General features: G+C 45.4%; 1 protein-coding gene across 3 annotated transcripts in view; it reads right to left on the bottom strand.

Moving 5' to 3' along the window:
* The window catches only part of MICU2 (mitochondrial calcium uptake 2), a 270,378-nt gene that overhangs the window by 60,420 nt on the left and 193,371 nt on the right, over window positions 1-16,587 (bottom strand). For all 3 annotated transcript variants that reach the window (XM_075061669.1, XM_075061670.1, XM_075061671.1), the window contains exons 3-4: window positions 709-740; window positions 533-608 (exon numbers count right to left, since the gene is read on the bottom strand). In XM_075061669.1, coding sequence (XP_074917770.1) covers window positions 533-608; window positions 709-740 — 108 coding nt within the window. The remainder of the gene's footprint in view (window positions 1-532; window positions 609-708; window positions 741-16,587) is intronic.

Raw genomic sequence — 16,587 nt, 5'->3', positions numbered from 1 at the left:
GACCCACCGAGTGTTGCTAGGGTAAAAGTCTTCCGACGAACGTGCACGCGGCACGCACACACCTAACTGGAATGGGTATGAACAAGCACTCGAAGAAGAACCAGGGATGCCCCAGAACAGGGGGGTACATTGTCAAGTACAATTTTTATCCAAGGTTTCTTTTCTATACATTTTAAGTGCATCTAAATTACACAAAATCTATCTAACAACCTGCTAAGATTAAACAAACAAAAGCCTACTTTGGGCTACAACCCACCCTTCTAGTAACTGGCTGTTGAGCTCTTCCTCCTCCATAGGCAGTGTCAGCTAGGGGTTTTTACAGAATTTCCTGGTATTCTAGGAATGCCTGAATGGGTCTTCAGTTCCCAGCTCTGCCTCCTTGTCTTGAAAAGCTGAGCGAGATCTCAGCAGGGAGTTAACTTCTTGCTAGCTGGAAATCAAGTTGGGCTTCTAGAACCTTCTTTAAAATATATTCACATAAATAATTAGGTCTAAAAATATAAGATGTACTTTCAGTACCAAAGTGTGTTACCTTTATCGCCAAGGTCTCTAAAAAAGGTTGGTCCTGGCTTAGCCTTCGTAACATTTACCAGTGAAGCCTCTACATCCTTTAAATACACAAATAAAAAAAAATATATCAGTTGTGAAATACAATTTTAGTAACAGAAGGAATGAGAGTTCCTTCTGAGAACAGAACATTTTGCTTACCTTTTTTGTCAGTTTCTTGGCCAACGCTGTACCTGTAATAATAATAAAAAAATCATCATTCAGTAACAAACTCTGATTTGAAACTTTGATCTGTAGCATTTCTTCAGCTTTTTATGAGAAAATGGTAAGTAATATGAAACAGAATATTTTGTAGCCGGCAGTTTGTTTCTAATTCCCGCAATGATCAGGTAAGGACAATGTTCAAAAATATTCTTGCAACCCGGATGAAACCACGAACTGCTTCAGGTATTTATTACTAGCTCAGTAGTGTGCTTTTGCGTACACTGCGCTATAGATCCTGAAACTATTCAGACACACATATGCACATAATATATGTTGAAACAGAGTCAAGCACTCAAAAGTTAGGAAATGTGAGAATTAAAGTTCTTTTAATGTAGTTTTAAAAATTCAATGTCTTAAGTTTTTAAAAAAAGCAAACTGCAAAAACAAATTTCATTACATGGAACCATACTGATGTCCACAGGTCATCTGCAGGGCCCCCATTCCTACATCTTGACCTGAGTAACTGGTAGCAGTACTAGGCTGCTCTTCTCTGTGTGAACCAGCCACTACAGGGGGATGACACACATATTTAGCCAGTGGAAAGCAGTGATAGGCTTGACAGCTGTGAAACAGAGATGCAGATGTAGGAATCCTGGGTTCAGTTCTAACTTCTGGAGGGAAGTGTGTTCTAGTGATTTAGATAAGAACGGCCGTACCGGGTCAGACCAAAGGTCCATCTAGCCCAGTATCTGTCTATTGACAGCGGCCAATGCCAGGTGTCCCAGAAGGAGTGAACCTAACAGGCAATGATCAAGTGATCTCTCTNGTTCTCTTTTAAACGCTGTTATAGTCTTAGCCTTCACAACATCCTCAGGTAAGGAGTTCCACAAGTTGACTGTGCGCTGCATGAAATAATTAACTGGAGATATGCCTATCTCCTAGAACTGGAAGGGACCTTGAAAGGTCATTGAGTCCAGCCCCCTGCCTTCACTAGCAGGACTAAGTACTGATTTTTGCCCCAGATCCCTAAGTGGCCCCCTCAAGGATTGAACTCACAACCCTGGGTTTAGCAGGCTAATGTTCAAACCACTGAGCTATCCCTCACCTCCATCCTTGTTGTCTGAAACAGCAGAACCATTTTTGCTGAAAAACTTTCCTAAAAAATTCAGCAGATACCCGCTACAGAACATTTTAAAGTTATAGACTACTGAAATTCTGGTATTTTTTTATAGAAAGAATTGGGGGTCCTCAGCTATAGGTGTTGCTACTCAGCCCACCTTATTTATTTACACATATGAATAAGGCGTATGTATGAGTGTATTATACACAGAATTAGAAGGTTGGTGAGAGAAAATCTTTTACTGGACCAACTTCTGTTGGTGTGAGAGAGAAGCTTTCGAGCTTACACAGAGCTCTTCTTCAGGTCTAGGAAAGTTACTCTGAGCATCACAGCTAAATACAAGGGTGGAACAGATTGTTTAGCATAATACATATTTCAAGTGACCAGTCAAGGTGAAGTAGCCTGTTAACATTCTGCCAGTCATATGGGGGAAAGGAAGGAAGAGAGGAAAAAAGACAGTTTGCGGGTAGTGGTTAGTGGGTTACAGATTGTTGTTATAAGCCATAAATCCAGTATCTTTATTCAGTCCAGAATTTTTAGTGTCTAGCAAAGTGATGAATTTAAGCTTCCAGGCTCATCTTTTGAAGTTGTTGCACAGATTCCCTTGAGAATGAGAACTGAAAGATCACATATGGCGCGATCATTTTGTGAAAAGTGTTTGCCCATGGGTGTTTTTGTCTTTCATCAATTTCCTGTGAGTTAATTTGAGAACATAGTGATTGTCAGGTTTCACACATACAGTTGTTATTCAGGCATTTAGTGCACTGGGATGTAGTACACCACAGGTTGTGACAGGCATGCGTAGGACCCATGGATCTTGAATGTTGTGTTGTGTGAGGAGGTGTTGATTATAGTAGTGGAGGTATTTCTACAGCAGAGGTAGTCTATTTTTTTGCCAAAATCCAAATTTCTTGGCGAAGGTAAAGTCAAGGTCCAGACTCCAGAGAAAATAATAAAAAATAACAGTAAGTAAATAAAAAGATTTCGGGGTCCGTTCAAAAGAATCTGGCAATCTGAATTTGGCCCATGGTCTGCCTATTGACTACCCCGGTCTACATGCTTTACATGTGTTTTTCTGGCAGGGTCTGGTATTGCTTTCAGTTTGTGTCCCCTAGTCTGTGGGGAGCTTGCTTCTGATGATGAAGTTGGAGTGACTGGGGTAGTAGTATTTGAAGGCCAGAAGAAGTGGTTCAGGACAGATTTCTTTCAGATGTGGTCCCCATCGAGTATGGGTTGTATTTATTTGATGATACATCATATGGGCTGCAGTGTGTGGTGGTAAGTGACAATAAGGGGGTGTTATCAGAGAGGCTTTTATTTCTGTATTGAAGCAGGTTCTCTCAGCTGTTTGGATGGCCTGTTCCATGATGCAATCTACTTCTCTGGTCAAGGGTGTTTTTGAGTGTATTAAGGTATATATCCTGGACTTTCTCCTCAGAGTACATTCTGTGGTATCTGAGTGCTTGGCTGAAGATAACAGAATTCTTGGTGTGTTTGGGGTGATTACTGGATCTGCGAAGATAGGTGTGGTGATCTGTGGGCTTCTTGTATATAGTTGTCTGCAGTGTTCCATTGCTGAAGATGATATCCAGGAAGTTGATGCTACTGTGGGAGTGCTCTAGAGAGAGTTTAATGGATGGGTGGTGGCTGTTGAAGTTGAGATGGAAAGCTATATGGGAGTTTAGATCTGTCCAGAATATGAAAATATCATCAATGTACCTCAGGTATATCACCGGTTTTGTGGTGCATCTGTCCAGAAAGTCTTCCTTAAAGTGGCCCCGAAGAGCTTGGCATACTGAGGAGCCATCCCAGTACCCCTGGCTGTTTGGACAAAGTGTTTGTTGTTGAATGTAAAATTGTTATGGGTGAGGAAGAAATAGAAGTTTGGTGATCTGTTTGGTGTGGATATCTGAGAGTTGTCCATTGTCTTGTATATACGTATTTGAGGCAGACAGCAATGCAGTCATTGGAAAAGATGGTGTATGGGGAGGTGACATGCATGATGGCAAGGATAGTGTTCCAAGGGAAGTTGTATTATATACATACACCCCCAGGCCCTTGTATCTTGAAGGATGCCAAAAATTAAGTAAGTATTTAAGCTGAAAGATGTTTAACATGGCTAAAATAATGATATTAGTATATTATTACATGAATTCCATTTATATCCAGCACTGACATTCAGCCATCTTTTGGGCAGGATGTGACAGGTGTTAACACAGCACTGCAATATTTCAGTACATTTTAGGGCAGAAAGTGAGGAAGATTATTGTATCCAGCAGGGGGTAGGTAGAACTTACTTAATTAGAATGTGTCCAAGACACTGGTTTAAAACCCCTAGCTCTTGTAGAATATGCCTTTGGATCCTATAAAGCTGAGGTCCAAACCACTTGGTTATTAATTTCCTCAGAAAGCATCTCCAACAGCACAGGGCCCTCTAACATGGGACTAAATATCAGTGCAGCAGCTGCAGTGGTGCTTGGGGACCATGAACCTGCAGGACAGAATGAGGCAGGCTGTAAATCTTCCCTTTCACTTCTCTGATTGACCTGCAGGAGTAGACAATGGAAAGCAGCTGAAGCAGTTGGGCAGCTGGTGGGCAGAAGAGAAGATCTGGAGAAATAGGCAAAGCAACCACACCACCACTTTCACTGCAAGAAGCTCTTGGGAAACCACCAACATCTGTTTTAAAGCCAATCATCTGCTCATGTGTCTGGTTAATGGCATTTGCGTCCACCCACACATTCTCCCCACTCCCATGGTGGCCCAGGGAACAGCTAGCCACAGGAGTACCACATGTCAGAAGGCAGCCACTCACTCAGAGGAATACAAGCAGCAAGCTCTTGCCAACTTCCAAAATAAACGTACACAAACCAAGAGGCTCAAGAAGGAGAGAAGCAGAGCACCGGAAACTGGAGTAGGAAAATGAGCAAAGCCACTAGGGTGTGTGTGTGTGTGTGTGCGCGTGTGTGTGTGTGTGTGTGTGTGTGTGTGTGAGAGAGAGAGAGAGAGAGAGAGAGAGAGAGAGAAGAGGGCAGGGGCATAGCTACTGACACAGAAGGAAGAGTACCACCTTCTGAATCACCAACACCACTATCTGCCATTTTCCCTTGGAAGCTTCACTTGCTGGTATTATCAAGAATATAACCAGGAGATGGGCAGTTGGCTAACGGTAGGAGCCATGGGGTTTGCCAGGCCTGGAGGTTAGGCCGCAGCTGAGTTGGAGTCAAGAATGAGGGCCATGGGACATATGGGGGTAGTAGTCAAGAGCAGAGCTAAGGGGTCACAAAAGAAAGTTACCTTTTTCATAACTGGTGTTCCTTGAGATGTGTTGCTCATGTCCATTCCATATTAGGTGTGTGTGCTTGCCACATGCACTAGTATTGCAAGTTTTTCTCTCAGCAGTATCAGTAGGCGACTGGCTCAGGTGCCCTCTGGAGTGGTGCCTGAATGGTGTGGTCTGAGGGGTGCTGCCGGCTCCTCCCACCCTCAGTTCCTTCTTGCCAGAAACTCTGACAGTGGGGAAGGAGGGCGGGTTGTGGAATGGACATGAGCAACACATCTCGAAGAACACCAGTTACAGAAAAGGTTACTGTCTTTTCTTCTTCGAGTGCTTGCTCATGTCCATTCCATATTAGGTGACTCCAAAGCAGTATCCCTGGAGGTGGGTATGAGTTCACGGACACGTAGACTGCAATACAGCGTCTGGCCTGCTGAGTGATAGCATAATGATCTGTGAACGTGTGAACAGAGGACCACGTTGCGACTCTACAGATGTCCTGCATAGCGATGTGCACCAGAAAGCCCACTGAAGATGCCTTAGCTCTAGTCGAGTGGTACTAACATCATTTTTTTTCGTTTACCAGGAGGCCCAGGGAGCAGCACATGGTGCCCATGACCAGCTAGTTGTCAAGGTACAGGATCTGGATCTGGATACCCTGGCACTTGAGGTAAGCAGCTACCACGACATGCACTTGGGTAAACCCCCGCTGGTTCCTACGCGGAGATGCTTCCAGGTGGCTTTGGACGCTGCCGCATCTGCAGGCACCGTCCCTGAGCTCCCATTGGTCATGGTTCCCAGCCAATGGGAGCTACGGGGGCAGCATGTGGAGTGCAGCTCCCTGACTGCCCTATGCATAGGAGTCGATGGGGCCACAAGCCAGGCCGAAAGGGAGGACCGCAAACTGGTAGTGGTGGGGTCCCCCACCGTAAATCGGAGGAAGCGTCTGTGTCCTTGAAAGATCGCTGTGTGGAAGTATGCGTTCTTCAAGTCACGAGTGGCATACCAGTCTCCTGGATCCAGGAAAGGGATAATAGAAGCCAGGGAAATCATACGGAACTTTTACTTCTTTAGGTGCTTGTTGAGGGCTTGCAGGTCCAGGATGGGCTACAGACTGCCCTTAGTATTTGGGATTAAAAAATACTGGGAATAGAATCCCTTGCTCCTGTACTCAAGAGGAACTTCTTCCACCACCTCCAGCTGTAGTAACCCCTTTTCTTCCTGCGTGAGGGGACTCTCATGAGAGGGGTCCCTGAAGAGGGACGGGGAAGGTGGGTGGGAAGGGGGCATAGAAAGGAACTGGAGGGTATAGCCCTGTTCCATTGTGCTGAGGATCCAACGGTTCGAAGTTACAGCAGTCAAAGCAGGGAGGAAAAGGGAAAGGTGGTTGCAGAACAATGGGAAAGATGGATCCAGGAAATAGTCTGGTAGGTTGCCCTTGGGCACACCCTCAAAATGATTATTTGGCCCCTTGCTTGGTATGGGTTGAGCCCAACTGGGAGGAGAGGGGAGGTGGGTGGTTTGGACTGCACTTAAAGCCCTTGGCTCATTTATGGGGCTGGTCTTGCCGAGGGTGGCTCCTGTGGCCCTGAGGTTGCTGTGGTTTGAACTTCTTATGTGCTAGGGCTGGGATGTAGAGATCCAGGGTTTTCAGGGTGGTGCAGGAGTCCTTGAGACCATGCAACTTGCTGTTTGCGCTGCAAATAGGGCTCGGTCATCGAAGGGCAAGTCCTGCATTGACTGCTGAGCCTCAGTGGACAACCCAGAGAGGAGCAGCCAGGAGGCTCACCGCATGGAGACAGTGGAAGTCATGGTATGGGCAACAACATTAGCAGCAGCAGACACTGCCTGGAGGGACGCCTGGGCCGTGCTCATGCTCTCATCAAGGATTGCTCGGAACTCCATCTTGGAAGCCTCAGGGAGAAACCCTTTGAACTTGGTCATGGCTTGCTACATACTGAAGTCATGTTGGCCAAGGAGGGTTTTATTTTTGGGGGTGGCCCTGGGTTGCCCTTACCTCTCCTTGTGGTTAACCGCCTCAGCCACAAGGGAATTGGGAGCTGGATGAGAGTACAAGTACCCATGCCCTTTGGTTGGCACAAAGTACTTGCATTCGGCCCTCTTAGAGATAGGGGCCAGGGAAGAGGGGGTCTGCCAGAGGGCATTAGTGATTTTTGAAACCCCTTCACAGAAGGGTAGAGCCACCCTGGCAGGGGCCGAGGAGAAAAAGATGTCAAACTGAGTCTCTGATGGCTCTTCCAATTCCTCTGCCTGAAGCCTCAGGTTGGAAGCGACCCTCTTCAAAAGTTCCTGGTGTGCTTTGGCATTATCCTGAGGAACTGGGTGAGGGGGCCCTGTGATAGTGTCATCTGGCAATGAAGAGGATGATGCCGGTGCGGCGGGAACCTCCACTGCTGATTCAGCAGCTTGCTTCCCTGGGTCCTCCTGACCTGGGGGGGGTCTTACCCCTCAAAGCCTCAAGAACCGGAAGGGGATTGGATACCAAGGCTGCTGGCTTTTCCGAAGGTCCCGACACTGACCAAGGAGCCTGGGAAGGTTGGGTGAAGTGTTGCACAGGTTCCAAGGTGCCAGCCACTGCGCTTGGGGCCATGGGACAGGTTTTGGTGCTGATGATGTAGGGGACACTGCAGATACTGGGGCTTGTCCTGCAGTCAGGGAACCTTACTCTCTGATTTATAAGTGGAGCGGTTGGTACCGGATGACCAGGGTAATGTGGAGTGGTGGCTCTTGTCTGACCGGTGCTGGTCGCTGTGTCCCAAACTTGACCGGTCCGAGTGAGTCAGGGCTTGGGGACCGACGACATTCAGCGGATCTGCGTTAGACACCTGGCAAGCCACGCCTCATGCTACTCGACTGGTACCGGGACACTGAACGGGACCAGGAACTACTACGGGCTGGTTACCAGGAGATCTTCGTGAGTAGGGCGACTTACTTCTTGGAGATGGGCAATGAGAGTCCAGCAATCAGCGGTCTCTGGTCCCTCCTCAGTCCTGTGATTGATACCAGGCCCTTGGAGCCTGTCCCAGAGTTCCTGCTGGGAGCACGTGCCTCAGAGGGTCTGTGCCAATCTACCGGTGAAGTATGCCTTGAGTCCCTCAATCAGTGCCATCTGTGTGGGGACCGAATAGGGCTCCACTGAGCCTGCATCTCTAGTCCTGAGGCATGATGGCTTCAGGTGGGCAAGCAATGGCGGGACGTCCCTCTGGATAGGGACTGGTGCCGCTGAAGCGGGGACACACACACAGGTCCCACTATGGGTTTTTCCCGAGACCGGGGTACCGCTGGAGCCTGTGTGGATGGCACTGGGAGTGTCAGGATTTCCTGACCTGCCTGAAGGGCTTCAGGTGTCGATGGCACCTGAAGCTGGCCAGGGCCTGCACTGCTATCTGGAGTTGCAGGCGAAGGATGGGATGGGATGGGCTGCACTCCTCGACTTGAATTGGGGTCCAACTTCCCAAACAAGGAGTACTGAGCTGCCCCCAGCATGGGTCTTGGCTTGCCCCCAGCCCTCTCCTTTTCCTTGTGGGAGGTAGAAAATCTTCCCCTCAGTCTTTTTCAGCTTCTTGACCAGAGCCATGGAGGGTACCGGTGCCCACTTGTGGATGAATCAATCATAGAATATAAGGTTAGGAGGGACGTCAGGAGGTCATCTAGTCCAACCCCCTGTTCAAAGCAGGACCAATCCCAAACTAAATGCCAGTCAGGGCTTTGTCAACCCTGACCTTAAAAACCTCTAACGGATGCAGATTCCACCACTTCCCTTCGTAATCCATTCCAGTGCTTCACCACCTTCCTAGTGAAATAGTTTTTCCTAATATCTAACCTAGACCTCCCCTACTGCAACTTGAGACCATTGCTTCTTGTTCTGTCATCTGCCACCACTGAGAACAGCCTAGCTCCATCCTTTTTGGAAACCCCCATCAGGTAGTTGAAGCCTGCTATCTAATCCCCCCTCACTCTTCTCTTCTACAAACTAAATAAGCCCAGTTCCTCTCCTCCTTGTAAGTCATGTGCCCCAGTCCCCTAATCATTGTCGTTGTCCTCCGCTGGACTCTCTCCAATTTGCCCATATCCTTTCTGTAGTGGGGGGCCCAAAACTGGAAGCAGTACTCCAGATTTGGCCTCACTCATGTCAAATCACTTCTCTCAATCTGCTGGCAAAGTTCCTACTAACGCAGCCAATATCCCATTAGCCTTCTTAGCAACAAGGGCACACTGTTGACTCATATCCAGCTTCTCGTCCACTGTAATCTCCAGGTACTTTTCTGCAGAACTGCTGCTTAGCCAGTCAGTCCCCAGCCTGCAGCAGTGGATGGGATTCTTCCGTCCAAAGTTTAGGACTCTGCCCATGTCCTTGTTGAACCTCATCAGACTTCTTTTGGCCTAATCCTCCAAGTTTTCCCTAATATCCAACCGAAACCTCCCCCGCTACAACTGGAGATCATTACTCTTTGTTCTGTCATCTGCCACCACTGAGAACAGCCGAGCTCCATCCTCTTTGGAACTCCCTTTCAGGTAGTGCTGGTGGAGCACTGCACATGGAGGCCACAGTGCTCGGTGCAAAGTCGGACCGCTGCTCCAGTGCTGAAGTGAGTGCCGACTTCATTAGGAGCGCCTTTAGATGGATATCGTGCTCCTTCTTTGCCCTAGGTTTGAAGGACTTCCAGATACGGCACTTATGTGCCCCTTGCCTAAACACCTTAGATAGCTGGTATGTGGATTGCTGACAGGCGTAGGCTGTTTGCAGAGATTGCAGGGCTTAAAGCCTGGAGACCGGGGCATACCCCATCCCCCAGCTGAGTCCCGTTTGGGACTAGAACTTCAAGAACTACTACTAAGGGTAACTAATTCAACTACTAACAATATACAACTATATTACAGGTTTTTCAAAGTTCTCAAGAATAGAGAACAAAACAACGCTAACCAAAGCAGCAGACTTTCCAGCACTGTCACTGGCGGCAAGAAGGAAATAAGGGTGGGGGGAGCCAGCAGCGTCCCTCATACCATGCCATGCGGGCACCATTCCAGAGGGCACCAGGGCCGGTCCCCTACGGATACTGCTGAGGGGAAAAACTTCCGGCATTGGTGCATGCGGTAAACACACACACCTAATATGGAATGGACATGAGTAAGTACTTGAAGAAGAACCAAGGATCAGAAGCTGAATACTAGAGCCAATGGGTGAGCCAGAGATTTGGTCAAGAAGTGGAGATAGGGATGTCAAATATGGAGAAAGGTTAGGGCTAAAGGGGCACAAGAGCAGGTGGGGCAGGACCAAGTGCAGCTGCAGGTTGGGAATATGTTGAGCAGTCAATAAGCTCTGGCTGTTGCTGGATTAAATAGTAGTTAGTTCTGCCCCTTCACCAGTCAGGAAGTGAAGTCAGTTAGGCAGCCCCTGTTAGGATCAGCTGTGTTCAGTGTGTTGCTAGGAGACTGCCCCTACTGCAGCTGGCTCCCTGACAGGCACAGAGCTGACCTCACAGTGCTTAGCTCAGCAACTTTGTCACAGATGATGCTCTTATGCTGTTACAGGAACCATTTGGTGAAAACTGTTCAAATATGCTGATTTAGTGTTCTAATTACAATGATAAATTATGCTAGGTATGATTAGTAAGGATCCTCACTATAATGTCCATAATACAATAGGGCATGTTAAATCATGGAAATTCGAAGCTGAGGACCCGGTATGTATTTTATCCTTTGAAGAAAAAATATGTATTCAGGTGATGCTTGTTTCCAGTAGATTTTTTTCATCTGAATGGACTGCAGAAAAGCTGGGTAGGCAAGCAGACTGATGAACTTGTCTACTAAGAAAGGAGAGCCAAACTGGACATGTGAGCAGAATGGCCAGGGAAGAAGAGTGACATCAACTGGGGTTGGGGGATAGAAACTGAGCAGCCAAACCGGGAAGGAAGATATGAATTGTGAAGGGTAAGAAAGAGAACAACATGAAGTAAAGAGAAAGACAGTAGGAGAGGGGGGGGTTGAGAAGCAAATCAAAACATTTTACCACTATTCTTAGTACAGAAAATGCTGCAAATACTGGGTGTAGTAATGCTGATTTCTTTGGTTTAATGGAACCCACTATAAAAAGGTTTTAAAAAATGTATATTGTTACAATTTATTCAAATTAATGTGGTGTACTGATTCATAGATAGTAAGCAAAAATTCATGGAAAGTAGAACCTTGTTGAACAGAAATTTCAAACTATGCAGCATTATTAGTTTGTATATAGTCATGTGATTAGTGGTTTATTACAATAGAGATTTTAAGGCCCTTTTAACAATAAACTGTATAGAGGAGTCTTTTCAAATTTTTTTTAAATATTGTATAAGATTTGAATCTAGTTATACTTTGAATACAGTTGCCATACACATCATTTGGAAAACAAGCTTAAACCAATGACTAAATTTCACACAGAGAAATGCTGTAATTACTATTGTAGTTTTCATAATATTTCTTACACAACAGTTTAGCCCTTAGTGCTTCTCATTGTCATTGATTCAGTTTCTTGCAAGGAGCTCCTTTTGGAACTCTAACAAGGTCAGCATTGTTAATATCATGCACTGGCCCATCAAATGTATGGCTCTCTGAAGAGCAAGGTCTTCTAAGGCCTTGTCTACATTGGTTAGGGAAACAAGGTTAGCTCCTGTCTAGTAAGAACCATGCTTCAACATAGCTTGCTAGAGAGGTGCCAACAAGTTCTCCAGCCAGTGCAGACGAGGCCTTAAAAGCATGCCATTAATATGATTTATTTTAAAAAGGGGGCCCTTGCATCCTTAAAAGATTATGGGGACATGTTAAAACGATCATTCCTGACACTTAATCATATATACCAAGACCCAAACCTTTGTCTGAGGAATACAGGTGGGGATATAACTAGAACCTATTTGTTGAGTAGCAAAACTTATGAATGCAGTTTTCTGCAATTTTAGTCTAATTCAAAAACGGTGTATTTTTATACACACCCACAAATCAAAGATTAGAAAACTCATTTACAGTAAAGTCTAATGTCAGAGCCTTAAAATGTAATTTTGAATTTTTATTTTTATGAGCACAGAAGAATGGAAAATACTTCTCTTGCTACAGATCTTCCAAGCCCATAATGGAATTTTGGTTCAGGAAATAAAAAACTTTCAGTTTAAGTCCCCTCCTATCTAAGAGATTCTATCATCTGATTTTCACTATTTACAGTGGATCAACAAAGCAGCAATCAGGGACAAGCACATCTTGTTACAGGCAAAGAGTCATTTTAGCTTTACGAGTGAAGCTGCATTAAAAAACATCAAGCATACATAAGAGTAAAAAAAATTTATTTGCCTCCAGCCAAGAAAATGTGGTTAGTTGACAACCATAACTAAGAAAACAACACCAAGAGCAGCTACTTCAGTTTTAATTTGCCACAGGCAAGCACGGTCTTTTGTCACGTAATTTTTGACAATAGAAACGTTTCCATCACCCATCATCTCTTTACATTAACATGCAGAATGAATTTGACATCAGTGCTGGAATTAGTATTAGAACAGTACTGAATTAAACAAGTGCACGCTTGCACTCAGTAACACCGATTACTTTCATAGGGTTAGAAAAGGCTTAAAACTGACAGAACTGATAAGATTCTTTTGCTCTGACAATACCTTTTATGAACAAAGTCACTAAGATCTCTCATTTTGATGATAAAAATCAAATGCCGAAGTAAGTGGGAAACTTAACACACACTCTGAACAAACCAGAATTTTTCATGTCTGTGTATTTGTTTGTTTTTAAATAAGGAAAATTCCATGCAAACTAAATATATATATATATATATATATATATATAACCTCACCATACACTAAGTGCCATGTCTTAAATTTAGAACAATTGCCCAACAGATATTTTTGTTCAGGAAATTAACAGACTACTATCACCTTGACTTAGCAAAGTTACTGAGAAAATTTCAGTAGGATACCATTTTGGCTATATTTCAGATGCAGAAATAAGCTTAGAAACAACAACAAACAAGATTTCTCTCTTTTTAGTTGTTGCCACCCCTGCAACTTTTGTGGGAGTTTGGCAAATGCAATACCTCATCAGCATTCCTCACATGTTACAGCTTCTTCTCTAAAGAATAAAGGGAGCAGGATTAATTGAAGTTACAATAGCATTAACTCAGGCTTTGATCCTGCAATCGGTTCCCTGTAGGTGTAGTCAATGAAGTGGTGTGGAGTCCCACTGAAGTCGGGCTCTGCACAGATTCAAGGGTCAGAGTATGTGGATCAGATTCCAGGATTGGGGCTTAATTAAAACATTTACTTTACCTAAAACAAAGTTAAAATTAGCCTAAAAGCATGGGAACATCACATTACTCTGACCTACTGGATTTGGGCCTTCAGATAAACAGAGAGCTTTCAAAAATAGCATCTTATTTTTATAATAAAATCAACAAATTTTACATAGTGTTTATTCACAATAACAGTAGTTGCAATAGCTGTTCCCCTCACCCTCTTGTAAATTAGAAACACTAACACTTTCCACAAAGTGGCATGAAGGTCACTGCTAAAATGTGGGTGGATGTGGTTCTATTTGTGTGTATACACTTATGCACACAAAAAGTATCTCTCTCACATATGGTGTGGATTTATGTTTCTATTTCACCCTTTGATAGCAGTGGACTGGACTCAATGACCCATGAAGGCCCTTCCAGTCTTATGTGCCTAGGATAGACAAAGATGCCAGTTGGCCACATCAGTATCATGACAGTACATATTTTAGTACTATTCCTCTCTTCACTGGTTAACAACTGATTAAACCATGTCACATGACCCATCTGGTGTAGTGTCTTTGCCTTTCTCCTACTTGGCTGGGATTGAGACTTGAGAGCATGTGCTGGGTAGACAAGTTAAAACAAAGATGAATCTTGTGGGATGGTTCTTGACGGTATGCTAGGGCAATCCCTAATTCCCACACTGAGACATCTCTCTACTTGTCCAAGAGATCCTCAGTTTGGGGATTACTTTTAGACACCTTCACCTCAAACTAATTCTACTTAGCCAGGCAGCAACCAAAATACTTAGTTTCATGCAGCTCTAGTAATGTGACTGAAACCATTCATCTTCGATCTAGATCTTCTTGCGTTCTATTATTGTGATAGAATATGTGCGTACGTTCACTCTAGCAGATGACCTGTGTCTTAGTCAGTGGATAGAGGCATGGACCTAAATTTACAAGAATGACTAATGATCGTGGGTGCCTAACTTGAGACACGTTAAAGGGGCCTGATTCTCAGAGCATGTGTGCGCAGCATATAATTATTTTCAGTACACACAAAACTTTGAAGAAAATCCAATCTGTTGTCATGTGCTCCTGGGAAATGCACCTAAAGATTACAATGGGCAGTGTCAGGGTACAGCTACACTTTGAGCTGGGAAAATTATTCCCAATTCAAGGAGACTCTCTCAAGCTACCTGTCATCAAGCTAGTGTTCTAAAAATAGAATGTAGAAATGGCAGTATGAAAAGAGAAAGTTACTCACCTTGCAGTAACTGAGGTTCTTCGAGATGTGTGTCCCTGTGGGTGCTCCACTCTAGGTGACGGTGTGTCCTGGCGCTGTCGATCGGAGATTTTCGGTAGCAGTGCCTGGTTGGGGCGCACGCACCCAGATGGTATCTCCCGTCTAGTTGGAATCTTCCTGAGTGCGTGCGCCCCACACGGAGACAATTCTTTAATTAGAACGACTGAAACCATTTCCGGCAGTCTCCACGACTCTCTTTCCATGCTGAAAGGATCAAAGGCACCGCTATCTCTAAACACACATTATCAAGTGGATCTCGAGCATAATCCTGTACCGTCGAAGAATCTCAACCGGTCCCGATAACATTAGAACTCATTCCATAGAGCCAGTCGCTTCCATTGCTTCTTGACACAACGTTCTCATTCTGATATCTGTAGAGGGCTACATGGTCATCTGAAACAACACGTTGCAAAACACTATTCTCTACGCAAGATACACGCAGACGCAATGTAGCCAACAGTACTTATCTCAGTACTCCCTGCCGCATCGCCAAAGTCCCACAACCTTAGTGGGCACTGCTACACATTCACCTAGAGTGAGCACCCACAGGACAGCACTCGAAAAGAAGAGAAATTACTCACCTTGCAGTAACTGAGGTCTTCAGATGTCCCTTTGTGGGCTCCACTCCCCGCCCTCCTCCCTCTACTTTGGAATATAGTATGATGCTCACAGGTGAGAAAAACCTGAGGTGTGTTGGTTTAGTCCATTCTAAATAAAAGGCAATTGCTCTCCTGACGTCGAGAGTATGCAGGGTTGCGTCTTGCGGAGTTTTGTGAGGTTTGGGATAGAAAAAGTAGGTAAGTATATAGGTTGGTTGAGGTGGAAGTTGACACCACCTTAGGAAGAAATTTAGGATGTGGTCTCAAAGTGACTTTATCTTTGGAAAGATTGTGTAGGGAGGGTGGGCCATGAGGGCATTCATTTCACTCACTCTCCTGCCTGATTTATGGCAACTAGGAAAGCACACCTTCATGGACATATGGAGGTGAGAGGAGGTAGCCAACGGCTCAAATGGAGTTTCATGAGAGCATGAAGAACGAGGTAAAGATTCCATGTAGCCACTGTTGGATGAACTTTTCAGGGTAAAGATTTTGGAGGCCAGAGAGAAAACGTTTAATGGTGGGGTGTGTAAAGAGAGAACCCATCCAATAGGTCATGGAAGGTGGTAAGCGCCGCCAGGTGCACTTTGATGGAGCTGAGCGAAAGTCCGTCCTGTTTTAGTTTCAGGACGTAGTCTAGAATGTCAGGGAGGGTCACATTATTGGTGGCTAAATGTTATGTGAGCACCAAAGAGCGAAAAGGCCTCCACTTCTGAAGGTAGGTTTTACGAGTGGAGCCTCTCCTACTGTGCAAGAGGACATATTGGACTTGCTCGGAACAGGCTAGTTCATGGGTTTGGAACCATGAAGGAACCAGGCTGTGAGGTGGAGCTTTTGGAGCTGGGGGGTGAAGGATTCATCTGTTGTCCTGGTAAGGAGGTCTGGCCTGTTGGGGAGAGCCCATGGGTGACGGGAGGATATATGGAGAAGGTAGGGGTACTACGTCTGTCTTGGCCAAGCCGGGGCAATAAGGATGACCTGGGCCTTGTCGTCGCGTGATCTTCCGAAGAACCCTGTGTAGTAGAGGGATAGGTGGAAAGGCATACAGGAGGTTGTTCCATGAGATGAGGAATGCATCCTCCTAGGGATGCAGTCCTGAGTCCTGCCCTGGAGCAAAACAGGGGGCATTTTTGGTTTCGGGTCATGGCGAAGAGATCTATTGACGACAGGCGTGCCCCAGTGGGAGAAGAGCTGTTGGAATACTGTGGGGTGCAGTTCCCATTCGTGTTCTGTCGAGAAGTGTCTGCTGAGTGCGTCGGCAGTCGTGTTGTGACAGCCTGGTAGGTAGGAAGCGATGATCTGTATC

The sequence above is a fragment of the Chelonoidis abingdonii genome, chromosome 1 (assembly GCF_003597395.2).
Source record: "Chelonoidis abingdonii isolate Lonesome George chromosome 1, CheloAbing_2.0, whole genome shotgun sequence".
In the NCBI taxonomy this organism is placed as follows: domain Eukaryota; kingdom Metazoa; phylum Chordata; order Testudines; family Testudinidae; genus Chelonoidis; species Chelonoidis abingdonii.
Note: the sequence above shows the minus strand (reverse complement) of the source record. Positions and strands in the feature narration are given on the sequence as shown.